Source organism: Triplophysa rosa, linkage group LG5 (assembly GCF_024868665.1).
Source record: "Triplophysa rosa linkage group LG5, Trosa_1v2, whole genome shotgun sequence".
NCBI classification, from domain to species: Eukaryota; Metazoa; Chordata; class Actinopteri; order Cypriniformes; family Nemacheilidae; genus Triplophysa; species Triplophysa rosa.
The window spans coordinates 8,575,558-8,602,955 of record NC_079894.1 but is presented as its reverse complement, the minus strand read 5'-3'; the positions used below and the strand labels follow the sequence as shown (position 1 = coordinate 8,602,955).

The following is a 27,398-nucleotide window of genomic DNA, read 5'->3' as shown; positions in this document are numbered from 1 at the left end:
GGCAGCAGATCAAAGAGTTTGTGTGCTGGGTGTGTGGAGTCAATGACGATTTTTCTTGCCCTGTTTTTCACTCTGGAATCGTACAGGTCCTGAAGTGTGGGCAGAGGAGCACCAATAATTTTCTCAGCACTACGAACTGTCCGTTGTAGTCTTCGTAGGTCTGATTTGGTGGCCGAGCCATACCAAACAGTAATTGAAGTGCACAGAACAGATTCGATGACCACTGAGTAGAACTGGGTCAGTAGCTCCTGTGGTAGGTTGAACTTCCTCAATTGACGGAGGAAGTATAACCTCTGCTGGGCCTTCTTTACAATGGAGCCTATGTGGGACTCCCACTTCAGGTCCTGAGAGATGGTGGAGCCCAGGAACCTGAATGACTCCACAGTATCCACAGTGCTGTCCAGGATGGTGAGGGGAGGAAGTGATGGAGGGTTCCTTCTGAAATCCACTATCATCTCCACTGTCTTGAATGCATTCAGCTCTAGGTTGTTTTGACTACACCAGGCAGCCAGCTGAGCAACCTCCTTTCTGTAGGCAGATTCATCACCGTCTTGAATAAGACTGTGGTGTCATCTGCAAACTTCAGGAGTTTGACAGAAGGGTCTGTAGAGGTGCATTCGTTTGTGTAGAGTGAATATAGCAGTGGAGAAAGAACACATCCTTGAGGAGCTCCGGTGCTGATGGTACATGTGCTGGATTTAAATTTTCCCAACCTCACTAGCTGCTGCCTGTTCGACAGGAAGTTAATAATCCACTGACAGGTAGAGGTTGGCACAGAGAGCTGGGTAAACTTGGGCAGGAGGAGGTCTGGGATTATGGTGTTGAAGGCTGAGCTGAAGTCTACAAACAGGATCCTGACGTAAGTCCCTGGTCTGTCTAGGTGTTGTAGGATGTAATGCAGTCCCATGTTTACTGCATCGTCCACAGACCTGTTTGCTCGGTAAGCAAACTGGAGGGGATCAAGAAGTGGTCTGGTTATGTCCTTCAGGTGGGCCAGTACAAGTCTCTCAAATGACTTCATGACCACAGATGTTAAAGCAACAGGCCTGTAGTCATTAAGTCCAGATATTTTGGGTTTCTTCTGTACAGGGATGATGGTGGAGCTTTTGAAGCATGAAGGGACTTCACACTGCTCCAAAGATCTGTTAAAAATATTAGTGAAGATGGGCGACATGGTAGGTATCCTGTCATGTTCAAGAATCCCACTAAAAGATTAATAGCATGGCCACCTTTTTGTAGATCTGATGGTCCTGTATACCAGCAGTCTTCAACTAAAATTGCTTGAGGTCCAGTAAACGAACCCTCCTTACCAGCCAAGGTCCAGACAATTAAATACCTAAAAACATGAATTGATGGTTTTTGGCAGACCAAAGAAATAAACATGTCTTTTCATATCTATACGACAGCATAACAATTTCTGACAACAATATAATGAAGGAAAATGTGCAAAATGCCCTAATCTCTAAACCTGCACTGAACATACAATCATTTCAACATGAACAACTTTAAAAGAAAACTAAAGTGTTGTTTTCTGCTGAACGGAGATGAACAAATAGCAGCATCAAGTTGTGACTGATCATCCTCTGATAACATTTCAGCTCTTCTTGTGGCTTTTGCAGCTGAATGGGGGGGGTTTGTTTAATATTTTCTTTTAGTTCATGTCTTTATTTTCCTTCTAAACGTGTTTCACACGCAGCCTCCATGCACTCTTTTACTATTTTCCCAACAGTAAAGGGCTTGTTATGTTTTCCTAAGATCCACTGTATTCTTAGTGAACATTCATATGCTCGTTGTTGGGCGGTAAGTGAGTGAGGGAGGACCCGTGTAGATCGCTACTACTGGGCTTTGAGATAATATATTTTCCGTGTCCTTACCTCGGACTGCTGTGAGTAAATTTCTTCTAAGTGTCTACGTCTAGTTTCATAATGCTGTTTAAGGTTTCCACTTTTGACAACCGCAACAGACTCAGAGCAAATGAGTCAAACCTGCCTCGTGCATGTCGATGCAGGAAGAATAAATTCATCTCGGAAAACATGGTTTTCAGCGTCAACTTTTCTTACTTTTGAAAAGGACATTGTTTTTCAGTCAATGACAGTTACATCAGTATGGAAGCCCAATTCCGCCACGTGATAAAAAAAATCAGGCTCTAAAAAGTCATAATTATGAGATACAAAATCGAAATTATGAGATTAAAAGTCATAATTATGAGATAAAAAGTCAAAATTATGTTTTGTATCTCATAATTTCGACTTTTTATCTCATAATTATGACTTTTTATCTCATAATTTTGACTTTTCATCTCATAATTTCGATTTTTGTATCTCATAATTTCGACTTTTTATCTCATAATTATGACTTTTTATCTCATAATTATGACTTTTTAACTCATAATTTCGATTTTGTATCTCATAATTATGACTTTTTAGAGTCTGATTCTTTTTATCACATGGCGGAACCGGGCTTCCATACATCTGTCTGCGCGCTGTGCATCGAGTCTGTCTCTCTCGACTCTCTTCACTCATCGACGTCTGAACGTAGCAACAGTGCGCATGTGTTAACTGTCCGTGGCGCCGTAGGACCCAAACTGCTACTGAGCGGACCTTGATGTGCCTGGTATAAATTCGATTGCATTAGAAAATAATGTTAGGCGTTCATTTATTTATTATGTCAAAAGGCTTTGAGGTCCGGACGGACGCATCTCGCGGTCCGCTAGTTGGTGACCCCTGCTGTATAGCCTACATAAGTACACAGGTGGAAGAAAAATTACTACAAAGCACAAACCCTGTACACTGTACAGTTAGTTTTGTCGCTATAAAACATTCCCTTTAAATGCTTTTGAAGTTGGAAAAAGGTATTTTAATGCAGGCCATTCTCATGAATTGCGTATAAATAACACGCGCGTTGCATTATCGTGAAATACGTACGACAAAGTTCGATTTTGCGTGCATAAATACGCCTGTTTGTGCTTGCATATGATACGCCAATTTAGCGCGCGTGCATATTAACCGGCCATTTGTCTTATTAACCTGTCCCCTAACTCAAACCCTAACGTTAGCGTGCATGCATATTATAACCTCTACCCTAACCCAAACCCTAAACCTAACAGTATTATTTTAATTATTTCAGTGTTTCCTCTTCATGTACGTTTCAAAATGGCTGCTCTCCAGCGAGGTGCACGCATACATTGGCGTATTTATGCACGCAAAATCGAACTTTGGCGTACGTATTTCACGATAATGCAACAGCGTGTTATTTATATGCAATTCATGTGACCGGGTTGTTTAATGTGTATGTAACTTTAGAGATGGTCCCTAAATTCACGAATATCGAATGTTTATTGTCAAATCAACTTTATGCCAGTGAAACGCGGCAATGAACGCATGCTTTATATGCGCCATGCGCTCGTGTGTAAACACATTAAGACAATTTATAATATAATCTAAAATAAAACAGTATACAATATTCGTTAATGTTCCTGTAGGAAGGAGCTTGTTCTGTTGACAGAGGCTTCAATTCCGCAAGACTACAGATTTCAAAACTGTGCGAACAGAAGCGTGGGCACAGATTATGAATTTGTGGGTACAGGTTTCAAAAACTGAGGGGACGGTTTACAAAACCGAGAGCACGGATTGTAAACTCGTCTGTACAGTTTATTAATCCGAGAGCACGGTTTTGTAAACTGTGGGAACAGTTTTAGAATCTGTGAGTACGGATTTTTAAACTGAGGGAACGAATTACAAAACTGTGGCCACGGTTTTGCGGGTCTTGTTTTTTTTTCTCCGAGGGTTGATCAGACGGGCTCCGCACTACATTGGTCAACATAATGTGACTGTAAAATTTGTTCCTAAAAATACTAAATGTATAAAAAATGTTGAACATAAATGAATGAGTGTTGCAATGCAATGAAAAGCATAGAAAATGGGAAAATAGAGCTTTGGCAAAAACATAGAGCTTTGTGGATGGAACCAACTGGGCTGCAATGATTCACATAATCACCAAGAAATAGCCTATGGTGTTGCATCAAAGCAATTTAAAAAAGTTGTTTATAAATCTGTGGAATGATCTTTTACACAGGCACGATTAAAGTCTTACGTAATACAAATGACACTAATGCCACAAAGATAAAGAGCTTTGATGAGCGTGTCTGAATATAATATACCGTCTCAGTCCAAGCATGCAACATTTTCAAAAGCACTTCAATGTGTCAAGTCTTCATTCCAAACAATTACACAATGCAAGTTTATTCAATGACTTGTGAGAAGTTGATGCATGACATGATCATTAAAACAACATCTCTAGATTGGGTAAAAATGTATATAAATGTAAAGTGTTCATTTTGTGTGCTATGACTATTGGGATTTGAAAATCGCTAAAGAAAAGAACATCTGCCAAATGAACAAATGTAAATGTAAAATGTAATTTATAAATATGAGGTCATATAACTTGACTCATCTTACAAGTAAAACAAAAGGCTGTATACGATTGTTTGAGTGTACAGTAACTAAATACTATATATTGTGCTGTACTACACTGTACACTAAACACTAAGCAGTTTTTTTGGCAATAACTGTTAATGACAAAAACAAAGAACTCCAAATGATACCCTTGCCACACAAATAACCCAAAGCTATTTATTATAATATTATTTCAAAAGAAAACCCGTCCGCATATACACACTCGCACAAAAACCCAAACAAACCATAATGCATACGTCATTTAAAAATCTGTCAAATTAAGGTTTTGAAATATCAATAATACAGTGTAATCAATGCATCTTAAATAGTTATTGCAACCAGGTCAGATTGTGACGCCAGGGTTTAGGAAAGAATTTAGTCAAAAAGTGTGCAATATCTTTCAGAATTAATTTGGGAGAAATTGGCTTTCTGCTCATGTTGACTTTATTTTGGCGTCACAAACCTCTTTCGATGTTTCTGTCACTAGTGAAATTTAAGATATCTGAAAATTGGCAGCCTGTCGGATTGTTAAATCAGATTTGCTGATGTGCTGTTATTTGGTGAAACACATTTCATATTTACTGCCACACTTCTTGGTGTTTATGTCGCATCACTTCAATAGTGATTTCTGTTTACATAAAGAAAATGATCACAAACAGTGAGCTCAAAAAATCAGAGATTACGAGATTACATTGAATATCAGGGATTGAATTTCAAACATTTTACATGTATTTGGTAATTAAAGCAAAACAGGAAATGCAAAAAATCTTAAATTTGTGTTTATTTTCAATTCATATTTTTGGTATGCTGATGATATCATCACTTGTAAAAGAACTGCATTTTATTAAAAGAACAATTTTTTTTCCTAGTTTCCTAGTGGCTTGATACTAGTAGACATAGGCCTGGTTTCACAGACAAGGTTTAAGAAATGAATGTGTGACCTGTCTAAACTGAATATAACTTGCCCAGAAATATCTTAAAATATATCAGTGCCATTGTTTTGTGTCAAGATGCACACCAGTAATGTATTCTTCTAAGGCATTTTTATAAAAGCGACATAAATATCTTAATCTAACTAAGGCATAGTCCTGGTTTAAGATAAACTGTGTCTGTGAAACCGGGCCTTATTGTCCCCATGTTTCTGTAAACGCCTGGGTAAACAAAAGTTCATAATTAAACCCTGTATGTGGGGACAGCATGAGAATCCCACATTTTTCCTGAAAGAATATGAAATTATACTGAACTAAAAATATTCATTTTCCGTATGGCATTAGATCATATAAACAACTTTGCAAGAAAAAATCTTAATGATGAAATCAAATCCTTCTCAATCTGCAAATATCTGCACAACAGTAATAGCAACAGAAAAGGTCATGGCTTGACTGTGTGTTTTAAAAAGACTCACGCAAATGCTCAATGATAATATTTTTCGAATTAAAAAACATGTGTTGCTTCATAATGTCTTGGTTCTTAGGGAAGAGAAGATTTGCTTCATTCACACTGGCCTTGCTCTATTCATGGGTCTACTAAATGCTCTGATTTAGGCAAATATGTGCATGGCAGATGGACTTTTTCATCCAGTGACAAATAGCCAATTAGCCACAAGTAAAATTGTTCCCATGTGCATCAAACAAGCAAACTGCTTTGTTTTACACAGTTTGTTTGAGAAAAAATGTACGTTTCGCAACATTCCCAAGTTTTTCCGGATCCAGTCAACAGCTATCAAACTTGGATGTCCTGCCAGAGATTTGGATTGCAACACTTATCATAATAGTCACGTTTATCATGCTCATACTGACAAATGTGTTGAGACTCACCTCGGTCGACTGATCTTGTTACTGGACAGATGGTTGTGAAGCTCCATGTTACGGTGTGTGTTTGACTGGTCCAGACTCATACTGATGGATCTTGCTTTGTTTCCGCTGCTGGATTCATTGTCCTCTGAGTATGCTGTAAACCCAGAAAAGCACAAATGACTTTTTTATAAATTGGAGTTGTAGTTTTCAGTTCAAGAATTACATTATTCAATAATAAAATTACATTTAGTCTGCTTTTAAATTTGACGCACCATAGCATGAACTACATCCAAACATGCTGTAACATTTTAATTTCTGATCCTCCTAGACATTCAGATCAGCTCAAAAATGAGTAACATAGACAGTGCTGCCAGCTCAAGTTATTAACCTCTCACAGAAATGATTGAAACTGAAACACTGAGCTGTTTGTTTCTCCTTCTGCAGAATTAGAGCGCTGCAATATCTGTGGCTTCTGTTTGCCTGCCACATCTCAGAAAAGCAGCGAGCCGTCTGAGACAATTAGTGCTGACAGCACTCCTGGATTTACACTTCAGGTGTCGGTTAGTTGCCTTGCACCGTCTGACAGCTTCTTGACTCAGTCGCAAGCATTTGAAGGCAAAGTGTGTGGAATGGAAAGATTCTGGAGAGTGTGAGGGACATGCGTGGAATGGCCGCTTGCCCACGGTAGGTGCCCCGTGACCGAGAAAACACTGAGCTTTTGAGCGTGTCGGAACGGCTGATGTCAGAAATAGTACGTAGTGCAAATCATGGGTAGGGAAATGAAGGGAGTGGACAGAGTCGCTGGTCTGAGCACCAGCATCTGTAATGTTTAATGCTTAATGCATATGCATATTAAATTCAAGTTAAGGTTGAGAATAATCTTAAAGGTCCAATGTGTAATTATTTGGAGGATCTATTGACAGAAATGCAATATAATACACATAGTGTTCAAAGGTGTATAAAGACCTTATAATGAAACATTATGTTTTTATTACCTTAGAATGAGCTATTTCTATCTACATACACCACGGGTCCCCTTACAAGGAATTCATCATGTTATTTCTGCAATAGCCCTAAACGAACAAACTGCTCTACAGAGCGCCTTTCGTAAATACGTTATCTCCTTCGGCAAAGAAGCGAAAATGTGACGACATCTTAGTCCTGTGAGAGCTGCCATAGTGCTTCGAAAGGGAGGGGGGAGCAGGGGAGTGAGCTGCTGGTTGCAATTCGCGACCTCACCACTAGATGCCGCTAAATGTCAAACACTGGACCTTTATTTATCATTCCTTTCTTTGTGACAAATTCATGTCAAAAGTTTCACAGGCCTCCTATTGTAGTCAGCAATTCAGTGAGGTCAGACCCAAAGACCCATTTGAGAGTGTGCTTACCAGTGAAGCTTTCCTGGTGAATGTTAGTGAGAGAGCCAGAACACCTGTGGTCTGGGCTGTGTACAGCAGGAATAGAGCCATGGAGATGCTGCAGGCCAAGGCACACATCCACAACTTCCTGCTCCACCTTATTGCGTAGCTGGCCCTGTCAAAGCACACAAAACATACACAAAATATCTTCGTTGATGTCCTGCTATGACAAAGAGGACGCCACAACATTTCTTGGTAGGGCGTAGTGTTAGCAACAGCAAGTTTATGGGTATGTATTCATAAAAATGTGTAATTTTAATAATACAGTAAGTTGCGCTGGATATGAAGCATCCGCCAAAAATATCCAGTAAATGTAAACCTGCTGCTCATAACACATTTTTCCCAGCAGGTACAGCTTGACTGAAAGCACATCAGAGTCTCATTGAGGCTGCAACAACTTTCTGTTGTTAATTCGTCTTTGCATTCATTGAAGCATGTTTGCTATTTGCATGTCACATCTGGCCTCTTGAGGAAACAGAACTGCGCTGCTTATTAACTGTATTACGGGAACACATGTGTTGTTGCTTAGAATGCCAAAGCCATGGGAATACACAAAGATCTCCTTTATCCTCCTTTGTTCACAGAGCAATAATAGCCCATAAAACAATAGGCCTTTTCATCAAGGATCATGGGGATGAAGATTACTGATGGAGTTAATGTATTTAACAATGTGACTTCATTTATCAGCTTATCTAATTAGATGCACATTGTGGGGGGTTTATTTCGGAGCATTAAGGTTTTGAGTAGAGCTGAAGTTGTTTCATCTATAAAACTAACATACACTTGAAATTGTTACCTTGTCCTGTGTCTGCAGGGCTTTACCGGAGTGGGCTTTGACGTGTTTGCGCAGGGAACTGGGGTCTGTGTAGCGTTTGGTGCAACCTGGGAGCTGACATGCATATGGTTTCTGAATAAAGCAAAAATGAACAACAAAAGAGATGAATTAGAAATTCAAACGTTTCATTTGTAACCTTGTTTTTTTATGATTTTTTTTTACATGGTTTTGCACATATTTAACCAAAGAGTTCGCCAACATTGACAACACCGTGTTTAATTATTGAAAAATGCAGTGTTTTTTCCCCGTAAAATGGCAGTTTTTGAGAGTTTTTAGTCTGTCAGCGACGATTTTTTTATTTAAAAGCAATGAGCCTACGAATTAAAATATAAGTTACAAAATACCATTTAAAAGTTTTGAATTATTACAAAAGTATTAAAAGTGTGTATATTAATTTTAGTAGACAAACCATAAAACCAAGATATTATTTCAAAAAGCATTATTTGAACTATAAAATTAATAAAAGCAAACACTGTTAAAAAGATGCTGTAAAGGTTCTTCAAAGCAATGCCATCACCATTTTTGCCAAAAGGAAGAATTTTTATGTTTCAGTTTTGTTAGTCAACATAATTCCCAAAATACATTTGTGTTATTCCGATAATTTATGTCTTGATGAATTTACTATTATATAATGAATAAAGAATCAGTAAGTTTTATGTACCTCCACTGCCCTCCACTGTATCTCCATCAAACACAACTCTTCATTCAAACTGAAGCATTTTTTCCCCTTTAAAAATACAAAAACTATAAAGAGAATAATGCATCATGTTATGAAAATAAATAATGGACTTTCTAAACTCCAAGTGCATGCAGAGTACGAAAGTGTATTTCTGGTCAAAACCTGAGATCTTCAGACGTTTCACTACATCAAACAAATCCTCCACAGGATGTGACACAGGTGCAGAGTGATACACAAAAAAAGATTCTGTAAATATTAGGAAATTGTTCCATCTGTCCAGTCCAAATATTAAACACACATGTCATCCTGAGCTACACAAATTCTGAAAACAATAATTAATGATGATGTGCCACTAGCAACATACTTTTGACATCATGTTTCAGCTGCACGTCCAGAAAGTATGATGGTCAAAAGTGAGGAAAAAAGAGAAGCTTTATTGGACTTAGACCTACACTTTCCCAAGATCTACACACTGTTAAAAAAATGTAATTTTACAGGTAATGGTCTGTATTATTTTACAGAATTTTTCCTTTTTTCCATTAAAAAGTTAATGCCTGTTATTTTACGGATTTTTGCTGTACTAAAAATACTACTTATTAAATTATGGTTAATTTCTTGTTATTTTAAATTACAGAAATATTATGTTTTTTTAAAAAGCAATTTATAGTGTTTTTACAGTTCCCAAAATGTAATGAAGTAATAATTTACGGATTTTCTCTGTAAAAAAAAATGTAAAATTGCAACTGCTTTGTCATTAAATGCAGTTGAAGGTCATTGTGTATTTAGGGTATTTTAGAGGTCAACTGGTAATTCTACAGACACAAATGTAATTTATTTTGACATTTATTTTTGTTCTCACCTAAACAACATACAACTTTGCATTTTGACAACTTAAATATAGTAAACTGTAGTAAAACAACTTTTGTAGATCTTATTACGTTTTTGAAACTTTGCCTAACATATTAAATATTAAAATAAAGTATTTACGTGTGCAACTGTTATCAATTCACTATAGCTAATACAACATACAGTATTTTAGCAATTTGTAATAATTTCTGTAATATATTACAGTACGGCAGTATTTTTAATTTAAACAACAATATTGTAATTAATCTGCAATCAAACTCTCCTTTTGGGCATATATTTATTTTAGTTGTGTAAGACTTCCATCATCCAATGAGAGGCTGCAAATTTAAATTTGGCGCACTTGCGTCTTAACGGCTGTGAGTGGCGGTACTAGTGCGAGCAGCAGAACCAGAGCGGGAGTTTTCGAACTCCAGTGGATTTCTATGGTAGCCAGGCAGGCACCGCGGGAAACATCTCTGAGAACAGCCGTGAGCAGTAGCGTGCGAGTGACTGTGAAGAAATTTCTTCCGCTCCGATGGAAGTATATGACATGTAGGCTACATTTAAAGCGCCAATACTTTTGAAACTGTGAGGAAAACAACGCGCCTTTAGCGCCTGCTTCACTATACTATATGCTTCACTATATGCCACCATGTCAGTCAGAGCAACCGACCTCCGGATGAGGTAAGCGTTTTATAACACATTTAAACGATTATTTCATTATTTCATTTCGTGTGCTGCACTTTTTGTCTTAAAGCTAGTTAGCACTCTTCTGATAAACCTGGAGGCCTAACGTTACTGTAATGTTAGCTATGGTTAGCTAAGGAGTAACGTTAAAGTTAGCACATATAATAGAGTAATTTGTGTTCTCGAGATAAGTTTTTTTTTCAGAGACATTTTTATGAACGTTTTTGGTTATAGAAACGTGTTTCCGATCCAGAGAGATGATTATTACACCTGTAGGTAAAGTTACACTGCAAAAAAATGACATTCTTGCTAAGTGACAACAAATCTCACCCCATTGGCAGATTTTTTTGCCTGTTTTTACCATAAACGTACTTAATTCTTATATAATTTTACATAAAACAAGACTAAGGCCCGGTTTCATTATGCTTTAGTTAAATTAGGCTATTTAATTTGCTTTTATTAAAATGCAATAGAAAAAAACATTACTAATGTGCATCTTAAAACAAAACAATGGCACTGATATATTTAAAAAAATTTAGTTAAGACCGCTCAAAATTCATTTTAGTCTGGGACTAGTCTTAAACCTTGTCTGTGAAACCGGGCCTAAATACCTTAGGTCACTTTTCCTTAGGTCAGTAATTGTTTATCGATTTAAGAAGTTTTAGATATTTTTAATAAAAACAAGACAAAACTGCTGCTTAGTAAGAATGGCACTTTTTGCAGTGTAGGTAAAAATGATCTAATGTTTTCCCTATACATTTTGTTTTAATTTCATAGCAATACTCTAACGTTATATCTTAATTTTCTTGTTGATGTTTTGTATGTCTATCTGTGGAACTTGTGCTTTGTATGTGTAAATGTTAATACAAACAATTTATTTTTAATATTTTTTTTTCAGGTTCTGGGGATCTAATGCTTGTGATAATCTACAGCAGATGACCATGACAATCCAGGTATAGAAAAAACTGGACTGTTTATTATCTAAAATCTACTTTGTACATGTGAACGTAATACAATTTATTTAAATATTTTCAGGTTCTGTGGATCGACTGCTTGTGCTAATCTACCGCAGGTGACCATAACAATCCAGGTATGGAAAAGATTGGACTGTTCATAATCTAAAATCTACATTGCCAAAGACGGACAAGTAATTTGATTCCATAGGATTGCTTTGACAGTGGCAATAAATTAAATTTGATCTACACTGTATCATTTTCCTATAATATGCATTATTAATCATTTGTGTTGTCCTTGTGGGTCCACTGTGACTGTGCAAGTGCAAAAGTAACTCTTGGGAGGTTTTGCTATAAGAAAGTAAACTGAATATAGTGTATAATGTATAGAGATTTGCAGTTAGTCTAAGTATTTTGCTGCGACCGTTGATATCTGAAAAATAGGTTTACCTGATGGCATCTAAAATGTATGTTTTTCTTTCTTCAGCAGATAACTTCAGGATTTATAGAAGGCATATAATGACAGTGAGCGGGACCAAAACTCTGACAATCCAAGTCACCTATTGGTAGCATAAGTAATCTATATGACTCAAGTTGCACAAATAATGTCTAGATGTGTAACGAATACCTTGCATGTACAGAGCTATGTTCTGAATCTGATGTACTCCGCTTGTATTCCCACTGTCAAATGAACATTTAAAAAAATATATATTTTTGCATTTCCCCAGAATGTCTTTTTCTGTTTCATTGAAGGTACAAAATAAAGTACTGTTTTTTAATATTGCGTATTTATTTTACATTTTTACACAGAATTTAACAGGAAATTATTGTAGGCCTGTGACCTTAGTTTCATTATAGATTCAAATAACGGCTAATTACTTTTAATTAACAGTATTGTAGGTTTTAAATGTAGCTACTTTTGGTGTATTTTAATAATATATATCTTTAATTAACTGGTAAATGTACAGACATTTGGTTTTTATTAGTAGTTTCTTAGTTATTATACATATAAAATGTTTTTTTTTAAGTAAATTCCTTTGTAGATTGACAGAGAAGCTTAATAAAATTGCTTAAAAATTCCTAAATTTACAGAGATTACCCAGAAAAGAAATAGCTTTTTATGTATTTTGATATAATTTATCTGTTTTTACGCTGTTTAATGAGCAATTATCAACAGTGCTATACTGTAATTTAACCAATTTTTACCGCAAAATTGGCTCTGTATTTTTACAGTTTATTTCATGTAATTTTGTGAAACAGTTTTTTTCTGTAATTTTACGGAAAATGTCTGGAAACTCTGCTGCCAGACTTTTTACCATTTTATTTAACAGTGCACACAATGGGGGTTAAACCACAACACAAGTGACATAATGATAACATCCCTGTACATGACTTACACAGATGTGTTCTACTTATTTGTGCAGTCTTAATACATCTATAGCATTATAATCAAAACCTTGTGGACAGCATTGAACGAAACCTCCCTGCTTAAATAAATGAGTTCTGTTGACTTAAGTGTGCTAAGGAAACAGATATGGCCGGTGGACTGCTTGTTACACAGCGTTGCAGGTTGGCATGAGAGCCACAGTGGCAGAGATGTGAAGCCAGACTGGTAGCTGCTGGACTAGTGTTTCTCTCATTTAAATGAAAAGACATCTCTCTGCAATGCTACACTATAACTCTAAACGTAGCGTAAATAATACCCTGTTATTTTAGGGGACTACGTTGTCTGGAAAAAGTGACGAGTAAGCATTCCCTGCTTATTTGTTTTCTTTAGTGGTGCTTTGGTTGATACATACCCTATTGCCTCAGAGTGGGAAAACAGAGGCAATGATGAAAATCAAGAAAGAACTTGCAGACAGTGTGTTGACTAGTAGCCACTTCTTTCAGTGGACTTTTATAATAATGGATAGGACCTTTTGCCCCCAAAACTACTTAAAATGTTTGTGGCAGGTATTATAAAGTTCACATATAGCCAGTATACATTGGGATCCTAATTAAAACATTAAAAAAAGAAGTTTCTGTAAAGGTTTTAAAACTAGGACAAATAATAATGACGTCAAACCCAAAATATGTGCGATTGTGCTCTATTTTTAGGTCACAAATAATACATAAGAATATTTAGCCTTGATCACTTTCACTTTTTATTACTAAGTTCAAAGTCCAAAATTCCTTGTTTCGTTTTAAACCATGTTGGAATAAGGTGAATCAATGGGTCCATGCCACATGGCAAAAGGAAGATATATACCAGCAATACAAGGCATTTTTTTATATCATATGAATATTTCAGTGTGACTTTTTATTCAAATTGTTGACTGTTTAAATTTTAACATAAAATGAATTAATTCTGAAAAATGTTACATGAAGCTATTCATATTTTCCATATCAGTGTATATACAACCTTTTACTGATGGCTTTTGTTTTGAATCTGAATGGCAGAGAGAATGGCATACATACAGTGTCCAAGTGTGTGCGCTGGTGTTTGGCCCGATCGCTGGAATTGCTGAAGGCTTTCAAACAGCCGGGATGTTGGCATATGTAAGGCTTCTCTCCAGTGTGGCTGCGTAGGTGGATCTTTAAGTTCTCCAGACGGGAAAATGCTTTGTTGCATCCCTCAAACTATGAGAGAAGAAACAAACACACATAAACATATGAATATAAAGTCCTTACAATAGCACAAAACTATAAAATCTCAGTGTTCAACACTACGGTAGCACATACATAAGCAAATTATGACATAGGATCAAAGCATGCCACTTTGCACAATACGTAGAAGTTCAAGAAACACCAGTAAATGAAAAAACTGAAAATGGCAATAATGGTTTGCGGGCAATATTCATTCATTACGGTGATTCCAGAACTGTGTATTCAGAGGCACCACAAATGTAAAAATGCAAGCAGTGTTTGATAGAGAGTTAATGAGAAAGTGGTTAAAAGGGTGATGAAAGCATTATATTACCATTTTTTAACACTAGATTGTGCCAAATTTAGAAAATGTTTTTTTTTTAAGTACAGTTGCCAAATTTAGAACAGAACATGTTTTTTAAGTACAGTGATGTTTGTCAAGATTTTAAAAGAGTACATTTTTAGAACAAAGTTTTTCTAGCAATAGGAACAAATGATTGGACAATTCTGTCATACCTTTTTCTTTTGTGAAACACAAAAAGTTTAATTTTGAAGAATATTCACTTCATTTCTTGCAAGGTGGGTGAGGACCAGGGGCTGTTGTTTAGCCAAAGTGCAAAAAAAACTAAAGTAATATGAAAATGTTATTAAGAAATAAACTTTTTAAAGCTATGGTCACTCTCATTGTACAATAAAGAGTGGACATTCAGCTATAAAACTTCCATTGTGTCACAAAGACGAAAGTAACAGCAGTTCTCTAAAGGGTTAGTAAATGATGACAGTATTTTCATCTGTGACTAAACAGTCCTTTCATCTGAAAAATGTGTTGTGAGACTATAGATGACAAGCCACAAAAACTGATATCATCCTCTTGTTGTAAACCACAATAAGTGCTTATTCACGTTGTCAGTTCATGCACATTTTTAGGCCTCTTCTGAAGATCTGCACAGACACACATGCACATGCCACTCCACACAGTTTATTAAACAGAGCATGTTCAAAGCTGCTTCCTGCTAGAACGCCTCTGCTAAGATGTTTGAGTTGGACACAGGCCAGCGAGGGAGTCAGTTATAAGACCAGCTGATTCAAGGTGACAGCAGCAGTCATGCAGACTTTTGCTTGGAGCAACTCTGTAAAATTATAAAACACATTTTGGCGGTCCATGTGTGATGTCATGGTGGGGTTATATGAAAAATGAACAGGGTTTCATTGAGCATCTTTACGTCTTTGCATTTATAACTATAACATTTAGACTGTGTATGCAGTTATGTTTATATTTATCCATGTAGTTGATGCTTTCATACAACATGACTAAGAAATGCACATTTGAGCAGACTATTACTGCACATAATGCAGCAAGTGTCGAAGATCAGAAAGAGTTGTAACATCTTCTGGTCAAACATCTGTAAATCAAGTGTTTTTTTCCCATATTTACGTAATAGTTTAAAAATCTAAACTGTCTAAATGAAAATTCAATCTGTTTTAACAGTATGTGACACTAACACTACTGTAATACTAACGCAAAACATAGACGTTTCGTTTTTGTGCTACTTCACCCAAACATGAAAGATGTGTCATCATTTACTCATCATCTTATTTCAAACCTGTATGACTTTCTTTCTTTTACAAAACACAAAGGAAGATCATTTGAAAATTGTCGGTAACTGAACAGCAACAGTACCCATTCACTTCTATTGTAAGGACACAAAACCAATGCAGGTGAAGGGGGACCATCGCTGTTCGGTTTCACAACATTCTTCAAAATATCTTCTTTTTTGTTCTGCAAAAGAAAGAAAGTCATACAGGTTTGAAATGACAAGAGAGTCAGTATAAATAATGACAGAATTTTCACAACATTTATTTATTATTTTATTAATTAATTACATTTATAATATTATATTATAACAATTGTAAAATGTTTTAGATATATCAGTCATGATATTGGTAACATGTAGGTTTAAAACTTTATGTTTTATATTAAATTAAACAACAGAATCTGTTTAATGAGACAATACCATAAATGTCCTTTACTGTCCAATAACATTATAGAAGACAATTCTAAAAAAAAATTTTGCCCTGTAAATCCTTAGATTTGTACAATGGGCTCAGTAGGGCTGATAGTTGTGTTTTTCAGCAGTTTTTATTTCTTCGCTACATATTTTTTCTTATAACCATATGGCTGTTTACATTAAAAACTGTCAAAATTACAAATAATATCTATTTAGTTTTGATTGAAGGTCAAAATGAATTTATCTGTCAGGATCAGCCTGCGATTATTGTTATTATTGTTCAAATAGTGAAGATGTTTTTCAACAGGATGCCAGTGAAGAGCCACACATGTATTTGATATCTTACCAAATAATCGTCCTCTGACCACCACAGTTTAGAGAGAAAAATAAAACAAAAATAAAACACTAAACAGCAAATAGATTAAATTATATCCGCTGGCTATCTGACATCACTAAAAGGAAACGCATTTCTTATGTTGTTCATTGTGAAGAAAATAAATAACAGCTTTATCAAAGGATTCAATTAATACGGTTTTAGGACACTGTTATCATGCCTACCATAATATCTTTAAGCATGTAATGCATTTATAACTGTTGACAGGAAAATCATTATATTAGTGTATGTGTATTATATTTCAATGTTTACAAATCTCAAACGTAGATCAAAATGGATGAAACATTAGGATTTATGGTTAGTATAACTAAGCACTGGGCATAACTAAGCATAACAGAAAGTTTTGAAGCGTAAGAATCCTTCTTCGAAGTTGTCATGGAAAGAGTTTATTCAATTTATCATTGCACATTATCAATCTCCATGAAGGCTATTCTCACAAATAGAATCTGCAAATATCAACAACTTTCAAATTTCTTAATCCCCAAAATCTGCAATGCAATTTTTGGAGTTGGAGAGAAATTGAATCCACATGTCAGTCTCTCTCTATTAACTCTTACATCACAGAATTGGCAAAGCTTAAACTAAAAGTCTCATTCCGGTTGTTAATCCTTGTTGATTGATTGGAGCAATATGTATTAATCAAACATAATGTTTAATGCATGTTTACGCAATTGTGGCATATGATTCCAAATACAGCATAAAACCCCCTCTAATGATTATAAAATATTAAAATTATAATATTAAACATAAAAAATGAAATATGATGATAATTAAAAATGAAAGAATAATGCTTGGCCACCAATGTTATACTTTGCCACCACTGACTACCATAGTAGTAAAATTTGCTTTATAAGAAGATATTTTGAAGAATGTATGAAAGCAAACAGTTCTGGGGCACTTTTGACTACCATTGCAAATTTTCCTACTATGGTAGTCAATTGTGGTCAAGAACTGTTTGGTTACAAGCATTCTTCCAAATACCTTTCTCTGTGTATTAGAAAAAAGAAATTGTAAAAAATTTGAAACAACTCGAGGGTGAATCAATTATTTTTGGGGGGTGAACTATACCTTTAAATAGATTTTAATTGTTAAATACAGCCAATTCAGGAAAAACTACATTCTTATCATATTGTGTTAATTTGATGATAGGTGATCTAACGTATTAAGTTAAACAGCTTCGTTCATTTTTTCAGTTAAATCAAATTAGTTTATGAGTTAATTAAACTTAAATTCTGTTGAACTGACTTAAAAATCTAGTTGTATTTTTAATTGACTCATAAAGCTCATTTTATTTAACTTAAAAATTTAAGGCAGCTTTGAATTTTTTTACACTGTGGGAGGTTCCAAGCAAAATTGTGTTATTTATTTATTTATTTATTTATCACAGCTTTGTATTGACACTGGACAAATTTTTGGATATGAAAGTTGAACTCACCATGCACTTGTTTGGTTTCTCACCAGAATGGACTCTCATGTGAATGAGCAGCTTGTATCGAGCATTGAAGGGTTTGTGTTGACGGACACATCCGGCCCAGAAGCAAGTAAAGTCCTCTCCTTTCCTCTGGTCTATGTGAACCTTCTCTATGTGTCTCACCAGTTCTTCTTTCCGCCCATAAGTAGCCCTACAATCCATCCACTGACATGATTGTCCATCACTTTGATTCCCATTTATTCCACCATCTCCAATAAACCTGCTAGGTCCCGAAGCATTTTTGCATTGCTGTAGCGTAGAAAGTTCTTTGGCATCACTACTATTGTGAATATTAAGATGCTGAGTTCCCTCCTTGTCTTTGTTCGAGTCAGTGCAGAGACACTGAAGCAGTTTTTCTTTGTTTTCGAAGTGCAGATGCTTCTTACTCATATTCTTACAAATATGATATTTAGAAGCATGTTCTAACTTGGGGGTCTTGGGAAACAGACACCTTTCTGGAGGTTTCTCCTGTTGCGTATAACTGAAGAGAAGGTCCTGGCCCTCAGGTGGACCACAGAGAGTGGAAAGAGATGGAGATGTCAGCTGAAACTCGGACACGGAGCTGGAGGAATGGCTGGAAGAAGGCGAAGAGAAAGATGGAGAAAAGGTGCTAAAAGATGAAGAAGAGGAGAATAAGAAGGAGGACAATGTATCGGGGTCATGATGTATGTTACTTCCAACCGAGGATGTGTCGCTTTTCACTCCACTGATATACGACACAACGGCTCTATCTATGGTACAGACTAAGTCAAGATCGTCTGCTGCAACTGAGACTGGCGACTCAAAAGAGCTGCACATCTTCAGGTCTTCTATCTGAATCGCTTGGTTTAAATGCTGGTTTACACACGACAGGTAGTCCTCATCATTGCTGTTAACAGGACCACAGTGTTCCAACTGTGCAACTGCTGGACTGAGCCGAGTAAGCCTCATGATGTTCTTTGAGTGTCTTTCCTATACAAATGGAATTGTTTGAGCACATTCCCTTAAACGTTCATTGTAAAATCGCTTCTGTAGGTTCGGGTCTCTCCAATGGTTTTTCAATAGTGCATCTATGGTCATCTCCAAAGTACCTGCAAATAAACATTAGATTAGAATATGGACAATAACATTGATCCTGTTGAAGCAGTTTTCAAGTGATCCTTTTACAAATCATAAGTGGGAAACCCAGGTGTAAATATTCTTTTTTGATGAACTGTCCCTTTAAGTGAATATTAACAAGTTCAATCTTTAACGCACTGGAACACCTCTGTCACGTCACCACACCTGGCGGTGCCATACATACTGTAGCTGTTGAAAGCCTGCAGACCGCTGAGGTCAGAACATGGTTGAATGCATTAGTAACCGCTGGTTCAGAAAAACCTCATCCGGTCCTCTCATGGATTGGACTTGATTACACTTTTCTCTCCCACTGTATGTTTTGCTTCTCTTTAGGTGTGCAGGTAGCAATGTTCAGACACAGCGGCCCAGTGAAGATGAACAGAGAGACATTTGTGCCCTGGCAGATTGGTTGGAAGCTCTGGCAGTGGTGGATGCAGAGATCTGGTACTGAAGGCAAAGTTTTCTAATGTACCACATCCTTCAGCTAATGAGAAGCAGGCCTGGAACAGTGAGGACGGGCTCTTCAAAAGCATCTTCTGTCCAACAGGCACACTACTGTGCTACTTTAACACTCCACACACATTTATTTAAGTGATCTAGTGATGTGCTGCCATGATGATTTGGTAAACTTATTTAAAGTTGAGAAAGAGTTCTTAAAGGCACTGTATATAGCTGCTGCGTTGACTGCTTGCATCAAAGCAAAACATTGACCAGAACAGGACTGGAATATCTAGAAAATTATATTTGCTTCATATGTTTTTGTTGTGAATAAAGATAACTATGTAATAGAAAGGAAAATGTATCTCTGCTACATAAGAGGTTTTACATTGAGAAGTCTTGTCATGTCCTGACTAATAAGATTCTTGGTCTAAAAAGATTGCTTAAAAACATGCATCTTCACTTTGCAAACAATTTTTCTCAAGATTGGACAGAGAAATGCTGAAGATCTTTAAAATTCCTTTCAGCAACGTTGGATCAAACACGTTATTAAACACTTCAATTTAAAAATTGTGGAATGACACAGAGAGAAAAAAACTTTATCACTTTACAATGATGTTGTTAACATTAGTGAACTAACAATAAGACATTGAGTTTTTTTCAGCATTTATTTATCCTTCATTTATGTTAGTTAATGTCAATATTAAATATTAATGTTAGTTAATATAAATACAATTATTTGTGTAAGTTCATTGTGCATCTATTGATGTTAATAGCTTCAACTTTTGATTTTAAAAATGTCAATGCTGAAATGAACATGAACTAAGATTATTAAATGCTGTAGAAGTATTGTTCATTATTAGTTCATGTTAGCAAATGCATTAACTAGTGTTAACAAATACAACCTTATTGTAAAGTGGTACTGAAATAACCTGCCAAAAAGTAGAAAAAAGTATTTTCCTATTTAATACCACCACAATTTACTAAACACAGCTGCGTAATTTAAGGCTGGGAAATGAGCACTTGTTTAGCAGTAAAAACTGATTTCTTCATTTGAAATTTATTAGAAACTTACAAAGCACTTCTTGTCAAGAGCAAGTACACAGCAAGGTCATATTTTCAAGAGTGGCATCTCACGGCATATTTTGATTTATTAAAACAAATGAAAATTACATGCTTTTTTGCTTTTCTTTCTTTGTGTTATGCTGTGTAATTCATCATCAGCCAAAATTGTGATTAGTATGTTTATCATCTCCTGAATGGCAAAGAATAAAGAACATACGTGAACCTGCTTAGTAATTACCCAGATTTATTAGCTGGCAGCAGGTGCTTGGCAGCTGTTAACTGTGAACTACATCGAGGGAAAAACAAAATGAACTGTTATGTTCAGGGTTGAAAAGTATTGTGTCATTTTCAACACTGCCACTTTCAACAAGCCAGAAATCTTTGAAGTGCGTTCAAGTTTAAAGTCCATTCGAGCCAAACTAGCAGGATTACATTTATGCATTCGGCAGGCGTTTTATCCGAACATTCAGTGTATTCAGCCTATTATCATCAGTATGTGTGTTGACTCAGAATCAAACTCGTGATCTTGGTATTCTCTACTAGTTGAGCTATACAGAAACAGTAGGATTATCCATCACTCTTCATTGGCCATAAAGCAAGATTGATTGTGAAACTGAAAGCATAGCCACTATTATAGTATTGTATATCTTTGTATGAATCCAACTTACATTGTAGAATCAACATAACAAATAATTAATCGAGCATTTATTAAAATGGGTTAAAATTCTAATTGACAGCTACCTGTTTCCTTCTTATTTTAAAAAAAAAGAAAATATTGCATCAAAAATAAAGAACAGCAAACATTTTTTTATACTTTATACTTAATTTTGTTCTCTTTTCATGAAATACTGTAACATTTAAATGGTCTTAAACACTATGCTGCGGTGAAATCCAGACCATTTTCCACCTGAGCCACTATAGAGGTTTATTCAATATAAGACAAAAAACTCTCATTCAAACCCCTAAAATCACACAATACTCTTACAGAACATTACACATGTCAAAAAAAATCTCTAAAAGCCACCGGCATCAAAAATGAGATTACGATGTTGAGTAGACTTACTCATTCACTGAAACACTGAAAAAAAATATAGGATTTACTTTATTTTTAAAAAAACAGATAAATTAATATTCTTACAATAAGTTTTTGCATCTGTGTGCAAAAACTTGTGCAGATAACACAAAAAATAAGTAAATCCTATTACTGTCCTGTTTTCTTTCAGTATGTTATTCAAATTATTTTGCTGCAAAAACCGGTAACACACTCTGCCGAAAAGTAAATGTAGGTGTCAGAGAGTGTAAATGAAAGTAAATGTATATGGCAGAGAGCGAATCCAAGTGCACGCACAATTTAATAACATAAATCCACATGAAACAGGGCACAGAATGAAACCAAAGACCAGAACAACCAGAGTAACACCGTTAACGACTCATAACCTGCAACTAAACCATGCAAGAGGACTCAAATGCACAGAGGAATTAGAGACAATTAACAACAGGTAAGAAAAATTACCGTAGCCAATGACAACAAACTGGGTTAAACCAACTCAACACAGAAGGGGAGCACAGAAACAATGGAAACATAACATAAATCCAAAACAAGACAAGGGACAGGGATCATTACAGGAGCCTGATAAACGAAAAGTCGTCCGATGGATTTAGAGAGTTTTTCATCTTAACTCTTCATTTGGACCAGAGTTGTTCACATCTTGCCAAATGGGCTATATGATATATTCTATACATACTGTAGGCTATTTAATACATTCGTATGGCATTGGTGGTCAAAAAAGCTCCAAAATAACAGTAAATTGTCTGTGTCCATTGGCCTTAGTGCGGCACCAAGACAAATAAAATGTTCTTTATACAGTTACGGAAGACATCTGGATACATAGACTTGTGTCTCATAGAAGACATTAACACAATAAAAAAAGATCCTTGAGTATCATATTACCGACTGGTGATATTAGGCATTGATGAAAAGAGCGCATTAAAGGACGACTACGACCGACCACACGGTCAGTTCACTGTCAAAACATTTATAAGCAAGTGCATCTGTGAGAAGAACACTCAGCTGAACTCCTAAACCAGAAAATTCCACCGAAATGACAGTGGTTGAATCCAAACCACCAGACATGGACAGAGCTTCTCCACAAAATGTGGTGGGTATGGAGCTGGTACTTACCATCTGCCAATGGCTTGGCGTTGAAGCAGACGAGACCTCTATAAAATACACCCGGTTAATTGGTTATGACTTGAATTTTATATTTCAATAAAAATATTCTGGTCCTGGTTAAAAAAACGACTATGATTACCGAGTTGCAAAATGAAATGTTTAAATTAGGAGCAACCCGAGATGTCATGGGGAATAAACAGACGACAACCGATTTAATTCGAGTCACAATTTGTTTGCTTTACATGTATAGTGTAACATCTTTGGCCACACTGAGCCAGTACTAACAGTAGCCAAGCGTCTCTGTTAAAGCTCCTTCAGTTAGAAAAAGCTGTTTCCAATCAGGCTTCCAAACCTCAACTCTTTCAACCTTTCTGAATGTAAATAAAACTTTAAACGTAAATGTGTGCTTCAGACGTGTAAAGAAAGACAGTTTCACCTATTAAATACACCACACAAATAAAACCTGAATGATTAAGTCTTAGAAGTGAAGCGTATCTGGGATTGTACATTGGTGTTTTTGGGACCCTCACAGGGAAAATATTTAATGATCCCCCACATCTTATTGGTCTTAGATCATATTTCCAAGCATTCCATGAAAGTAAATGGAATCCTGGCTTTTATGTACATGTGAGGCAAGAATCACTGTGACATTCAATCCACAGTCAACAGGAACCAAGTCCTGCTTTACTGTCTCATGTCAACACCATCATTATCACATTCAATTAACTTTAAGAGTGAAAACAAACCACAGCAATACAAATAGGGTTGCCAACCGTCCCGTATTAGCCGGGACGTCCCGTATATTGAGCCTGCCGGATTAGTCCCGTATGTGACTTCCCATGTCCCGTTTATTGACTGCTCCGCGGATTGAAGCAACAGCAGCAGCAGCGGTGGTGATCAAGACACTTGCGAATGATATTGACACCTGTCATTTAATCACAGCCCCTCTGACGCGCATCAGTTTACATAAAGTAGGCCAAAATGCGGCATTGTTTTTGAATCTACAAAGCATGCATCAGTCACTCACACGGTCACACAGACCTCCGCGTCACACAGACTCGCACGCAAGCGCGCTCGCTAACACACACACGCACGCACGCACGCGCACACACAGACAGAGAGGCGCGCGTAAACCAGTGTTGTGGTGTTAACAAACTTTTGACAGAAAAGCGCATAGCAACATGTAGTTTGTCTGTAGGACATACACATAGTTTGTTACCCAGACGGACGCGTTGTCTACTATTTTATTAATTTATGTCTGAAAACAGATGGAAAATATATAAACGAGAAAGGCTTTATTGTGTATTTAGTTGTGATAAAATGTTAAAATACTGTACAGCACTTATTTAGAGAGTAAACGCAAATACCAAGCAATGACGTCTTGCCTTTGCTAATTAGCACTGCTGCACAGATCAAATTTTGTCCCGTATTTCATAGTAATAAAGTTGGCAACCCTATATACAAATAAGATCAGTAGTACAATGCTTTAAGACGTTACATGGACAGCATAAGGGATTCAACAGTCACTGAAGCATTTGTTCACAGGAACATTTTTGGAATCTTAAACGGCCCATGAAATATTTAACTGCAGTGATTTATAGCCCTCAAACAATGCTGGCTTACAATATGCAGTATAATGGAACACACTGTGGCACCACAAACTTGTATTATCATCACAGGAAACTAATAGACATAAAAGAATTTACGTTTTTTAAACATTCAATTGTGCACTATTCAAAATGTAATTTAACAGTAATAGGTTGTGTTAGTAGTGTATTTGTTAAAGAAATATTATGATGAGGTACATTTTCTATAGCAGAATGACATGTTACTTTGAATTCTCATCATCTAAGCTATCACAAGGTACTATCATCAAGAATCTGTGATTAGCTGTTAAGCAAGATATTATAATGAACAACATGTTACATACTTAGCAAAGTGGTCAACCTCTTGGGTAAATACTTTATTGTATTAAAATTAAATAAATGTTCAGCTCTTCAGACCTAAAAATCTGAGGAGAAAAATAATATACTGAAATAATATACTAATTTGGTATACCACAAGTTAAAACACTGTTAAATTCTGAACGGATTCGTTTGTGTTTTTCAATTTACACAGACAAGGAACATTTTTATAAGAAAAGATGACCACGGTCATCTGAGGTCTAGGACCGCACTGGACACTTCAAGCTAGGATGAGGTTGCAGTAAGTGCACTCTAAAAATGATTCTGTTAAAAAAACAAAATGTGTTGTCTTAACTGGACACATCATTGTGTTATTTCTGGAGCAACACAAACTGTGTTAGTTGTAACTCAACTTGTGACACAAGTTCATATTCGATATCATATTCAGTATCATAAGTGAATTATTCTAAGTAACAAAATGTTCTTATAGCTTAAAATAACAATGCAAGGCTAAGGATTTCTGCAGATATCTGTGGTCAGTGTTGATATCTGCAAACATTTAGCTCACCATTGATGCGCTGGCAACTCCAGTAAGCTTCTTAAACTGTATAAACTTAGATAAACAAATCATTTATTTCACCAAGCAAAACTGAAGCATAATATGCATGGTCTGGTCTTCATGCTGAAACATGAATGAATATACCTTTTGCATCAACAAGAGATGTTTTTAATTCATTTTACTTAGATGTTTAAGATTTAAACAGTTGATTATCATAAACCCATGATGACTTTAAACAGGCATTTATCTAAATAACATTTACTTGGATCCAAACAAAACACATGCGAGTGAAGTTGTAACATTTAGGCCTACTCACGTTATTTGTAAACAAACTGTTCCAAAGACTGATTATAAATTATGCTCATAAAAATCAACAGCAAAAAACCCCACAAATGAATAAAAGAATACACAAGGAAACAGGCTAAAATGTCATTTTTCCAAGTGAAACTAACTTAAGCAAATTTAGTTGGGGAAAATATGTCCAAAAACTAAACCATCTTGTCTGAACATCTCAACTGAACAAAATAGCCGATGGCCACTTTCTTGATTATTTCTTCATTTCTTCTTTCTGTCTGCAATGTTTGAATAATAGGCCTATCGCAAGTCTTTTTTAAACCACCTAATTGATTTATGTTTCCTGAAATCTAAGCCAGTCTAACTTAACTTTATAAATCAGCTGGAAGATGACCAAGAGAGAACTCTCATGTGTCCTTAGCAAGAACACAAAATTAACTGGTGAACAATTTCCAGGACTTACAAACAAAGTGCATATTTTATCACCACAAAGTTGGACGTGCATTGCTCAAAAAAATGGAAAATGGTTCCGTTCAGTTTTCATTTGTAAATGTATGTTTCATACAGCACATTACTTTACACATTTAATAAACTAACAATGAAAAAAGAAGGCTATTTGACTACACATTTTCTTCATTTGAGTAGGCTACAGAATGATGGAACAACACATAACAAATCAAAGTATAAAAACAGATTAAAGACATCATTTTACAATTAAACATTATAGTTGTATTTTCTGTGTGTTGTTTGTATTTTAATGAGATAAACGTGCATTAGGCCTACTTACCAAAGATTGTATAAAACTGCCAGTCTCTCTTCCTCCTCAGCTGCAGGACCAAAACTAGTGTCCATCCTTCTCACAGTGCAAGAGCCAAACCCATTCAACCAGACAAACTTCACAACAAACGAGAAAAGTTCCGCCTTCTCGCACTTTACTATGTATCTTAACACAAAAACCGGCTACATTAATAATACGCAAGTAACAGCATTGTCCTCATCACTTGAAGGATATTTACGTTGCAGTCGCTTTTACAAAGATACGTTAAAGTTTCCCACAACGAAAATAATTAATGAATTTCAGAAACGGAAACCACAAATTAACAGTGGTTTGCCAAGTATTTGTAAACTATATGGCGCTATAAAGATGGTTACTGCACCTTTAATATGTTAATTTTCGTAAAAGACATCTCACACTTACAAATGTATCGAATTACGAAGCTGTGTGACTTGACAAGAACACCTCAGAAAAATATCAATGCAACTTGATGTGAATTTAACATAACGCATGATATAAATACTCTGCTGAGATTACACAATAAATCATTTGTATTCAGTGCTTAAAGTCACGTTAGAGATTTAACTTAATATTACATTCATGATATTACGCCAAATATGTAATCGCACGGTGGCCTGTCAAACCGTTGCGCAATGCAGTCACGTAAACTACATTCAGATAACAAACAGCGACATCTGCCTTATATTTGTGGTACTGCTACCTTAACACTGTCAGAACTACATTTACAGAAAAATATTACAGAAAAGTTTATTTATTTTTATGAAGGCTTCAAAAAGCTGACATTTAAACAAATAACACAAATGTGGTCATGGCAAACTGAATAATTTGAATAAATTGCTGTGCCTGATTCATGTAACCATAATTACCTGCAATACAATTAAGACTGCTATTAAAACATCTTAAA

General features: G+C 35.9%; 1 protein-coding gene and 1 long non-coding RNA gene across 3 annotated transcripts in view; one reads left to right on the top strand and one right to left on the bottom strand.

Annotated features, from left to right (window-relative positions):
* LOC130553993 (zinc finger protein GLI4) overlaps positions 1-27,302 on the bottom strand; it is a 31,203-nt gene extending 3,901 nt beyond the window's left edge. Inside the window, exons 1-7 of one of the 2 annotated variants that reach the window (XM_057333357.1) lie at positions 26,486-27,302; positions 18,132-19,237; positions 14,126-14,287; positions 9,165-9,230; positions 8,465-8,575; positions 7,639-7,783; positions 6,272-6,404 (exon numbers count right to left, since the gene is read on the bottom strand). In XM_057333357.1, the coding sequence (XP_057189340.1) occupies positions 6,272-6,404; positions 7,639-7,783; positions 8,465-8,575; positions 9,165-9,230; positions 14,126-14,287; positions 18,132-19,097 (1,583 nt within the window). In that variant the 5' untranslated portion in view covers positions 19,098-19,237; positions 26,486-27,302. The remainder of the gene's footprint in view (positions 1-6,271; positions 6,405-7,638; positions 7,784-8,464; positions 8,576-9,164; positions 9,231-14,125; positions 14,288-18,131; positions 19,238-26,485) is intronic. The other variant, XM_057333356.1, reaches the window with a different exon arrangement.
* On the top strand, positions 10,831-12,413 carry LOC130553999 (uncharacterized). The gene is made up of 3 exons (XR_008962935.1): positions 10,831-11,668; positions 11,751-11,805; positions 12,156-12,413. It is a non-coding gene; the product is annotated as an uncharacterized LOC130553999 (long non-coding RNA).
* Positions 27,303-27,398: the final 96 nt, after the last annotated feature.